The sequence below is a fragment of the Myxocyprinus asiaticus genome, chromosome 33 (assembly GCF_019703515.2).
Source record: "Myxocyprinus asiaticus isolate MX2 ecotype Aquarium Trade chromosome 33, UBuf_Myxa_2, whole genome shotgun sequence".
NCBI lineage: Eukaryota > Metazoa > Chordata > Actinopteri > Cypriniformes > Catostomidae > Myxocyprinus > Myxocyprinus asiaticus.
In genome coordinates, this window is record NC_059376.1 from 22,937,884 (window position 1) to 22,949,945 (window position 12,062).

A 12,062-nucleotide genomic window follows, 5' to 3' on the forward strand; every position below is an offset into this window, starting at 1 on the left:
CTTAACCTAAACCTAACCAATAGTGATGTAAAAATAAGAGGTAGACATAAAACATCCTTACCCTTAACCAACACCTAAGCCTAACCGCTCGAATCGCAGTCTTCCGAGTTCCAAGTCCAACACTTTGTGAGGTGAGCTACCACACAAGATAATCATGCTGGAATAAGTGAGTAAACGTATGTGAGTCTATAATACAAGGATTAAAATGTATCATTTGTCAAATGATGCATTATAGTAATTGTTTTGATATAATAAAATAATAGAGTAAGTAATAGTGCAAATAAATTATCAGCCATTGTAGTTGTGATTTGTGTGAAAGTAAAAAAAAGTTGTTGTAGTGCCTCTAGTATTAATTTCACCAGAGAACTGCAAAAATGTAGTTATAGAAAGAATATTGAAATGTCAGTTTGAAAACAATAGACCAATCAACAAGACACCCATGTTGAGTGTATTGACTGTGTACATTTGCAACATTATATTGGAGTAAATGCAGACATACTGTAAATGCAAATGCTGTTAAAACATCTACGAACAGACCCTGTTGTTTTGGTTATCACAAAAACATAAACTATAAGGCCTTTAATGCAAGAAAAAATCTAACATGAATAACAGACAAACACTGCACTGATAGCACTTACACAGGTAGGTTTCTCTGCTCTGATCCAAGTACACCGTACGTTCACCCAGTACAATGTGCAATAATCAAGAGCTTCATGGGCTCTTTGCCCATGCAGAAATACTATGCTGGTGGTTCAAACTGTGGAAAACAAAAGTGTAACTTTAAATCATTCACATTTCTTTACCTCAAATGTGGCACAAACTGACATTGCATTTATCTTACAACCTGAATTCGTAAATATGAATGAGATTGTGATCTAAAATTGATATAATGTTATATTTAGGAGCCGCACAAGAGGAAACTGAACCCAATAGAACGAATGCACGTTTGGCAGTGGAAAAAAGTAAAAGTAACAGTAAGGGTTTCAAAAGTAAAAGTAACAGGTGTGGAACAAAGAAGCAAATATGGGACTACAGTGAACAAAAGCTCAGCTATGCCCGGTTGTTCTCCCATATCTATTCAATCACTTCCTTCTTTAACAATATGATAATGCAATCTGTTACATACATATGAAGGAAAATATATTTTCTAGTCATAGAAAATTGAAGAGGGGCTGCAGTTGAAAAGAGAAACCCAAGACATTTAACACATTGGCAATCTATTGGGAGTTGTCCGGTCAAAATGAGGAAAAAGTGTGGCTCTAAAAAGTGGACAAAGCAATGATAGTCTCTCTCTCTCTCTCTCTCTCTCTCTCTCTCTCTCTCTCTCTCTCTCTCTCTCTCTCTCTCTCTCTCTACCCTACAGGCCGAGACAGCTCCTCTCAAAGAACATCTGAATCTACCTAATGGAATGGAAAATTGGGGGAAATGGGGAGTCGGACCCGAGGGGATATCTTCCCCACTGTACAGTTTTCACATATTTAACACAAGTGCTTCCACAATCTTCACTCGCACCAGCGAACACATAAATGCATTTCGCCCATTTAAAAAGGTGCCAGGGCCTTTTCCAAGTACTCATATAACACTTAAAGTTGTGCTGTACAACTGTGGCTGTAACCTCCCTGCTGAAAAAAAGCTGCTTAAACCAGCCAAAGATGATTAGTTTGGTGCTTGTTGATGGCATTACATAGTAGATGAAGCAAAAGGGCTGAATGTTAACTTCCACTGTGACTTGTAACAGCCTTTCCTATTTCTCCCTCTATTCCCAGTGACGTCTGCTTCTGCTATAGATGACATGCCCTTTTATTCTTCTCTGCACATTTTCCCACCTCTTCTGGCTCAGTGGGCTCTTCCATTACTGTGAACTCCATCATATCTTCCTCCTGACTGCCTGACCTGCTCTCTAATAAATTTTCAATGAAGGCCAAAACAATAGAATATGTTGTACCTCAGCAGGGATGATTAGCCAGAATGTCTAATCGAGCAATTACTCCGCAAAGCCCAGCACTCTGTTCAGCAAAGTAAAGCTTTTAGATGGGTTCACATATAGAGAGGTGAGCTGAATGTAGCCAATGGATTTAATGATGTGGAAAACTAATTCTTGCATGGTGGTAAAAGTAATTATGACAAATTGCTTTGAACCATTATAATCAATATGGAGAGAGTGTACATCTTGGCATATATAAGTGTGTACCTTAGCACGTGGGCAGGTGAACGTGAATTGTTCGGAGGGAGAGGGGTCATTTGAATCAATGAATTTAAGGTGATGTGTGTAATTTTTCTATGTTAAAATACTCCTATTCCCACATAATAAACAACTATAAGTAAGCAACTATAGGTTGATTTTACAGAAAAGTGTAAGCATTGTGATTCTGTGGCGCTATCAAAAAAATGGACCTTATTCATAGAAGCGCCATCTTTAATTTTTGACAAGAATTACAATTAGGGCTGTGAGGGATTGACTTACAGTCTCTTCAGTGGGTTGTGCTGATGTGTTTTGGATCGTTCTGCTGATAAAACACTGAAAAAACAGATTTCCAAAAAAAAAAAAAAAAAAAAAAAAAATCATTGGACAAAAAAAACTCCAGAAAACAAAAGTTGTGGAAAATTAGATGTGACCTAGGAGGTTTAAACATCTTTAAACTGTGCATGTGTAACTGTTCCTGCTCAGAGCGGGATTTGAACTGGCGTCAGCGGGCATGGGAGGTGGCCGTGCTTACAAGGAGGCAAAAGGCTACAGCTTCTAGCGTCAGTTGCTAGTGGGCCTCTTGAGACCAGAGGAGTGAGGTTTACATATACCACACAGCTATCACGTACCAGCTGGCTCCCGTTATCTATGTGTCTATCCCTCACAGTCTCATTTTCATTTTCTTAAAAAATAAAACACAGTGCTATTGTGAATAAGGTATATTGCTCTGTTTGTTTGACCAGCCTGGCATAGCAACACTGGCTAAACCAGTGGTGCGAGTTTGGGGCGGGGCTATCGGGAGTGTTCATGAAACCTTTTCTTTTTTTTTTTTTTTTTTTTTGGTTGTGTTTAGTGGCACTAGGGGTGCATAAATAACACACTTCACATTTAAATACTTTGGCCAGTGAAATAATATAAAGCAGGATGTTCAAGTATGGGCAGCACTCATTACCCCAGGATCACTTTCACACCACACACCCCAGCAACAAATCTATGTTAAGAACAAAAGCCATTAGAGAGCCAGTCCTGAAGATACTAAGAAATGTTCAGGATAACTGACCACATGACAAGAGAGCAGCAATTACGCTATCCCTAGTGAAACAGTAAAAATGTGGATCACAATATCGTAATTTCTCAAAAAAAAAAACACCCTAGTCTGTTTGCTGAGCTTTTGAGCAGGCTGGAAGAACATCACCTTCACAGGAGGTAGCTGAGATAACTACTGCTAATGTGTTAGCAGGGGGTCATATTAGACAGGTTTTGTTCTCTGGTCAACTTCAACAATTGTGGAAAAAACATACTGTGTATGTTGGGAAACACAGCAGATAATTGAAAAGCTGTTTTAAACCTAAGTGGCTTCAACTGGAGCTTCACCATTTATACAATACTTGTTATGTGAAGAACTGTCCTTCTGTGTAAACCGTTTTGTTTGCATATTATCAAGCCTGTGTAAATACAGGTTGTTTCCTACAAAATAAATGCATGAGAGACTTCATGAAGAGCATTGAAAAGAAGTAAAACACTGGAGAATACATGAATAATTGTGATGGGGAGGGTATTGGGTTCTTTTTATTCTAAACATACAGAAGCTTGCTCAGCATGAAAAAAACATGGTAACAAAAAGACACATGTGACAACTGTGAGCACAGGTGGCATCTTGTTATTACCATCTCAAAACCAACCATTGCATTATATGCTTCCACATGAAATGTGAGCAGTATCCGTTCTAACTCAAATTTGATTTCTTCATAAAAAATTATCCTCTCTGGCTAAAGAAAGTTTTAGGCATAACAAATGAATAGCATTTCTTACAAATATGTTTAAAATTATATACACTCACATGAGATTAAAGGCCCCATTAAATTGCTAGATGAGTCTTGTGTTGGCATATTTCCTATTGAAACAGAAAGTTTCAATGGTGCATATTGAAGGGTTTGTCTTTTTTTTATAACTTAAGTTGCGTCACAGCCTTGAAGTTTTGCTACTTTCTCTTTGGTTGCAGGGGAAGGCACATTTTCAGTGGCCAAAATCAAAATTTTTGTTCCGTTTTTCCAGAAGAGAAAGACTATACATTTTAAATGCATATATCTGCTAAAAGTAAATGTTGTCAACATTTAAGAGTACACTAAAATATTGATGTACTAAAACGTCTCGGTTTCATGAAGCGTAACCCTGGTTCCCTGAGAGGGAACGGGACGCTGCGTAATTGCTATGGTGATACGTCCCGTGTCACATGGTCTGAAGCCCTTATACAATCACAGAAATGTATTGGCTGATGGCACTTAAGCTACTAGGGAGCTACGCCGCGAGCTCCATAAAGGCGCTCCCTTCGCGCCATCAAGTCAGATTTTCTGCAGGAAGGCACAAGCCTCTGCAGCTACTAGAGAGTATGGCAAGCTTACACAGCATCTCGTTTCCTCTCAGTGAACCAGGGTTACGTTTCACGTAACCGAGACGTTTCCTATCAAGGTCACTCAAACTGCGTAATCGGTATGGGGAATGATATACATTCACACCATGCGAACAGAAGCTGCCAACTATGTATTCCCATGTGGCAAGCACATAGCGGCACACAAGCGAGCTAAAGTATCTGAATAAACAGAAAATTATGAGCTTACTTCTGTTCCGACAGAAAGAACGTGAGAAGCAGGATTCAAACCCTCATCCAGATTATAAAATCTCACAAATGTATGCGGAGAGGACCTGCCATACAAATTTCTTTCAATGACGCACCTCTAGACAAAGCCCATGAGGATGCAATGTTCCTCATAGAATGGGCTCAAATACCCAAAGGTGAAGGTAAACCATGTGCTTCATAAGCACTTGAAATTGCATTGACGAGCCAATGAGACAGTCTCTGCTTGGACACCGAAGCACCTCTGTTGCGGCCACCATAGCACACAAACAACTGCTCTGACTTATGCCACTGGCTAGTGCGGTCAACATAAACACGCAGTGCCCTAACTGGGCCAAGCATATGTAATCTTTCATGCTCCTCCGACTCAAATGGGGGAGGACAGAAAGACTGAAAACTGATAGTCTGCGAGCAAATGGATGTAGACAAAAACTTTTTAGCACCACCCTTGAATACTCTGGTGCAAAATCCATACATAGGGGATTGATCGACAGGGCATGCAAATCACCAACCCTTTTAAACGATGCCAATGCCACCAGCAGGGGCGTTTTAAGAGTCAGAAATTTATCAGTAACTGTTGCCAAAGGCTCAAACGGAGCCCCCGAGAGCACTTCTTAAACAACAGATATATCCCATAAGGGAACACGGACAGGACGCACAGGTCTAAGCCTGTGTAAGCCACATATAAAACGCGAGACAAGAGAATGTCTACCAATAGAGACTCCATTAACAAGTGCGCACTCAGCCGTTATAGCGGCAACATACACTTTAAGCATTGCCGGGGCAACCCTGGCTCCAAAACGCTCTTGCAAAAAATTCCAACACTGTACCGACAGGGCAGTGAATTGGATCTTTACCTTGCGCCATACACCAAGAAGCAAAAATGCGCCACTTAAACGTATAAAGCTTCCTGGTTGATGGAGCTCTAGCATTCAGAAAGGTATCAACCACCGCGGGTTATAAACCATCATTCAATAGAGCGCCCTGTTGAGTGGCCATACCCATAAATTCCCTAAATCCAGTCGAGGGTGTCAAATGAATGAAATATGGGCGGCCTGAGATGCCTTCGCAGCAGGTACGCTGATAGAATAAAACTCTTTCCCTGGTATATTGAACAGGCAAAAGTGTATGAACATTAGGGGAGATGTTTATTTGGGAGAGCTGGTTTGTCACAACGGCCCCAGAATTGTGTATGGGAGGACAACATGTGCTGCTTATGCTCACTGTGTGTTTTGTGCACATCGAATTCGGTTACGCATGTCTCAAAACCTTTGGTCATGGAGACAGAGGCCGAATTAAATCAGGCAAATATAAAAAGCCAGACACTCTGAATGTATATACAGCAGAGGATGCCAGATAAATCCTCTTCCCTAGCATAGAAACGGGGAATAAATGTACAAGAGAGGAGGACTGACAAAACAAGCAGGCTTGCACAACGGCCCTTGCATTGTTATGTGGTGCTTATGCTGACTGTGTGCCTTGTGTACACTTGTGCTTTGATGAACATCGAATTCTGTTACGCATATCTTGAGACCCTTGATCATGGAGACAGAGGCTGAATTCGGGAAGCACAGTTTTATTTTTATTTTTTATGTTCGCTCCCCAGCAATCTGCAGGGGAAAACTGAACCATATTCTGGTTGTCGGACGTTCAACAGCGAACTCATCCTGAGAGAAATGGATACATTAATACAGTCCAATTTCGCTCACTGAATGGCTCATTTCCTTCGCTACACAGCAAGCCCATAGGCTCATGTGTAGATCTATTTTTATCATACAGTGATGTTATATTATGCCAGACCCGTCTGGTGGATGACATGGCGCGTTCTAAAATTCGAAACAATTGTTTTCAATGAAGGTACACACACCGCCACTTGCCATCTGTTGGTGGCGCCCACCTACAACTCCGGAGGCTGCCGTGCCACGGAGCGTAACTCAAATATTTTCCATTAAATTCAACCCAAATCATTATCAATGGACATTTATTATTTACTCTAGCCTTGTTCATACTTTTAAAAGGGGAAAACTTTGCTAACTTTTGTGTGTACTGTCTGGCACGTGAACCGTATCGACGTGCCATGTGTTTGATACCTGTGCCGTGTCCTAGCCGCTACGCTACGCGGCGTGGAGCTTCTCATCCGGTGTACGACCGCCTTGAGTCATGGAGGCAGAGGCAAAACTCTAAATTCACTGGCATAATTTATGGGGGAAACTGAGCTAAATTAGCGTACTGAAGAAACGGGTTAGACACTAAACCGGTCCCAGCATTTAATGGGCGAACACCATATAGTACCCGGATCGCGCGAAACATCCTTGCAGAACAAAAGCATCGCCTTGACCAACTCGTTCCCCAGCGCAAACCGTGGGGGGAACACAAGGGAAATTCTAAACTGAGCCGATATCAGCTCAAAGTCATTCTCTTACGCGATGTGCTTCGTTGGGCTGGAAAACCATTGTGTGTAGATCCAACAGCCGACTGAAAGGAGTGACATCTATGCTGCCATCGAAAAATTGAGCAGAGATAGCAGTGTGCGTCTCTTGTCTCACCGGAACGAACGGGCAAAAGATAAAGAAAACGAGTTAAAATACCTCACATTTCCTGATAGAATTCCAAAAGAATAATAGCACCGACAAAGCACTCACGCGTTGGTTCGCCATCACTCCGCTGGGGAATATCATCTTATTCCAGCCCCTCGCTCTGCGGCCAGGCTCACCACTCTTTGCATGATCCCTTCCGCCGTGAAAAGTGCGCTTCGAACGGGGAGGGGAGAAAGAGAAGGTAGATGCTGCTCCTCTATTGCCTTAATCATGTACATTCTCTCAGAATGACACAGAAAAAGGACAAGGGGCAAATTATTACTTACCTTCCAACGACGAATTCAATATACAGCATTTTGTAATCGCAACAGCTCAAGACATATGTGGTAAATCCTTTGCACGCTTTGTTCGTCAGAAAGTGGCCACCAAGCTAGGCCTCAGAGCACTTCCAATGAGGCTCACGCTTTCGCTCAAGGGGAGTGCAACAAACACAAGGAAGAAACCGGTGGCCATGCGCACTCCAACTTCTCAGACACAAAGCCGAAAATTCCCCAAACGGCTTCTGTACACATAGCTCCAAATCCGGAAGTCATGGAACTGGAGTGGGTGAGGATAATGCATTGTGTCGAGAAATTATGAGTCTCGAAAAGTGCTGGTATCTCCCTCAGATTCCTGTAATGTTTAGAAAAACATACATTAAAATTTGCTCTGAAAATTTCTCCGCTGTATAACATCGTTACGTGTTTTCCAGTCAAAAGGGAGAATAATGATCCTTGCTTCAACGTGAGTCACTGGTACAAACACAGGCTTAGACAAAGTCGTGCACTGAAGAACAGAAAATCTAACGTAATGGTGCGAAGCGAGTGCCTTTATGGAGCTCGTGACACAGCTCCTTGGGGGCATCACTTAAGTGCCATCAGCCAATAAATTGGCGTGATTGTATAAGGGCTTCAGACCACATGACATGGGGAACCCTAATTTTGATGCCCGGGACAAGTTTGTTTTATAGCACTTTTCCAGTACTCAATGCACTTTACAAACACTTTACAAGAAAACCAAACAATCCAACAACAAACACAATATAGACTACGGAATATATTAAAGGCGAAACATAACAACAGAGCCTGAGTCAACAGCACAGTCCAGAGTGAGGGTACCAGTCTAAAAAGAATGACTGTAAGTGGAGAATTAAAATGTCCAAACAAGCTGTGCCTGCTGGAGCAATGAAACAAGCAGAGGCATGATTAAGACAAATGGTAAGACACGATGGCCACAACCCCCATTCCAAGAAATTGCCTTCCTGAAAGACACAGCTGCATCGTCCTCAGCACGCATGCCACAAACAGTTAGAAAGCTCATGGCAGAGCACTGGCAAACAGAAGCCAACTGCACTGCACAAGCACTAGTAAAAATTGAGGTAGACCGATATATCGGTTTACCGATATAATCGATTAATTTGTGCCGATACTTTGCTTTTTGGAACTATTGGTTATCTGCAGAAATCTATGCCGATAGTTGTGATAGTTTTTTTTTTTTTTTTTTTTTTTATCATGTCTCCAACTTCATATCTTGTGAATAATAATAATCCTTATTCCTCATTTAACCTCATCTGGTGAAATATATACACAAACCCTTCTTCTGATGAATGTATAGGCTTTATTGCTATAATATAGAGCATTGTAATGCAGCCAAGTCTCCATCATTTAAAAATAAGAGTCACTAGTGTGTTTTGGGTTTGTTTATAGTTAAAAATCCCTCATTATGCACCAAATCGTAATTTTTTTTCTGGTTATTACTGGGATTTTGGTTGAACAATAAGCTGAGGATTTTATTCATTTTGGACTCTTGAAGCATCTATGTCTGTACCCTTCATAGTAAGGAAATTATAATATATATTGTTTTTAACATTCTCTTAAACAATTTTTAAAACTATCAGCCGATTAATCGGTTATCTGCCTTTTCCACCACCTTAGTTATCGGTATCGGCAAAATCCTCTTTAGGTAGACCTCTAGTAAGAACCACCAACCACTTGCAAAAATTTGTTGGGCTTGAATCAAAGAATGCAAATTTTACTGATATTAGTGTATTATCAGTATCTAATTTTGATAGGGAACCCTAATTTTGATGTCCTGGGTGGCCAGGACAAGTTTGTTTTATAGCACTTTTCCAGTACTCAATGCACTTTACAAACACTTTACAAGAAAACCAAACAATCCAACAACAAACACAATATAGACTACGGAATATATTAAAGATAAAACATAACAACAGAGCCTGAGTCAACAGCACAGTCCAGAGTGAGGGTACCAGTCCAAAAAGAATGACTGTAAGTGGAGAAATAAAATGTCCAAACAAGCTGTGCCTGCTGGAGCAATGGAACAAGCAGCAGCAGATCTAATAAACAGACTTCGTGCTTATATGCCGAAAGGTGTCAATATCTGGTCCAGAGGGATAAACAAGATCCAGTGAAACACAAACAAAAACTTACTGCACAGATCTTGTTTGTGTCTGAGACCATTATCTTTAATCAGATCTGACTATGTAATTTGTGCATGGTTGCAGTGAGGTTCAACATTTGGAGGCAGAGGGATCATTTACGCGGGTAGCCTATGTCTGATAGATCTGGTCTGGCCGGATGGCACATTGGAGTCCTCAAAGACAATCTCTGACCCTTAGATTACATCTCACTCTATCAGATCCATGCCACTTCAGACCCATGATCAGCGCTATGAAAGCAGATTTTGTTGTCAGATCTATCAAATCATTTAGTGCATGTTAGAAACTTTGTACTTGTTATTTCTATAGCTTGACTGATGAATACAGAGAGTCAAATGCACTACCAGTCCAACATTTAGACACACCTCCAAAAACAGTAAAGTCAAGTACCCAGCTTACAAAGGAGTTCTCATGTACTGTATGCTGTGTACTTGTTGGAAGATTTTCCTTTACTATCTGGTCCAACAAATGCATTGCAATAAATGCAGGCTTATATTATATTGCAACTTTCATTTGTCTAAAAATCTAAATTCAAGTATTTAAGCATAGGCTTTTCAATCTAAAGGTTTAAAAAAAAATAAAAAAAATAAAAAAATAAAACATTAAAACAGCATAAATTCAGTCAAGTGTGTCCAAACTTTTGATTGGTTGTGTACTTCGGCCAAAACCAGTCACTCAGTTTATACCAATTAGCCGCTGCTCTGATGCTCTTACAAAATATTCAATAACAGTGCTTTAAAACTAGTGTACCAGAAAGTGGTTTTGAATTTAATTGGTGTATTTCAATACTACATAATAAATGACTTTTTCAGTGATCGTTTCACAGTGTTAGAAGGGTAAAACATGAAAGAACCACTCTTTGAAAACTAAAAGTGTAAGTTTTATTTTGCAAAACAGATTGCTTTTTTTTAACTATGAGGAATGAATAAACAGATTTTTTGAATGCCTTCCTGATTAGCAACTGGCGCAAATCAATTATTTGATTTATTCCAACTAATTGAGCAGGCCCAGATTTTTTCTCCAGATGGGGGGAGAATGGGGTATTCCTATCTAAAAGCGTAACTTGATTTAGAGTAATTCTTGCTCTGTGCATCATTCGGTTTCAAAGCAGCATTTCTGTCATGAGCAATTGATCCACAATTCCATGGGGAACACAGAGACAGATTAGGACTAATATTTGAATGAGCAAATACACATAAATATGACTAAAGTAATTAACGACAAACGAATGGATAGAACAGATTCATTATGTTGCGGATCACTGGGGAACGATTCTTAAGCTACTGCTGCATAACTACCGCCTCACTCCACCAAAGATGAGTTGAACAGACGAACAATCAACAGACAAACTGATAAACAATGTGTACCAATGCACTGAGCCTCTCTTAGGGAGGCTGATGGAATTCATTAGGCTTCTGTGACAATTGTCTTGTGAAGCTTTGAAAGTGAGGTTTAGGAAAAAAATGGGACATGGAGAGATGGAGCTGAATTTGAAACAGATACTGAAGGCCTATATGGACTGTCTCTCACCCTGCTGACTCCGCGGCCACGTTCCTCTCCATAGTTGGTGCCCAGGATCTCAAAGTAGATGTTGGGGTTGGTGCCATTGTCATTAAACTCCAGCAAGCTGGTGAGACCACTCACTCCTCCCTGAAGAGAACATACAGTAATATTTCAATGGATTCAGTTTGTCATGTTTGACAATAATCAACTTCTAATGTCTTAATCAACATCTAATGAGAATACTAAACTCAATGGATACAATTTTGCCTCATCAAGGTTTCTAAATTGTGCATAGATTGAACAAGCTTTAAATACTCCCCTCGTCTTCCATTGTTTGACAAACTGCCCTAAACTCACACCATTGGTTGAGTCGATGTTGTTATTATGACTGCAATTATATTTGCTGCCTCTAAAGGTGCAAAAATCACACACTTCACTTTTAAAGGAAAACTCCGGGTTCAATACAGGTTAAGCTCAATCAGCCGTATTTGTGACATAATGTTGATTAAAAAAAAAAAAAAAAAAATCCACTCATCCCTCCTTTTCTTTAAAAAATACAAAATCAAGGTTACAGTGAGGCACTTACAATGGAAGTGAATGGGGCCAATTGTTGGAGAGTTTAAAGGCAGAAATGTGAAACTTATAAAAGCACTTACAATAATTCTTCTGTTAAAATGTATGTATTATTTGAGCTGTAAAGTTGTC

General features: G+C 40.2%; 1 protein-coding gene across 2 annotated transcripts in view; it reads right to left on the reverse strand.

The window, feature by feature from the left end:
- LOC127424243 (glutamate receptor ionotropic, delta-2-like) overlaps window positions 1-12,062 on the reverse strand; it is a 618,756-nt gene that overhangs the window by 210,754 nt on the left and 395,940 nt on the right. For both annotated transcript variants that reach the window (XM_051669247.1, XM_051669248.1), the window contains exon 8: window positions 11,385-11,504. In XM_051669247.1, the coding sequence (XP_051525207.1) occupies window positions 11,385-11,504 (120 nt within the window). The remainder of the gene's footprint in view (window positions 1-11,384; window positions 11,505-12,062) is intronic.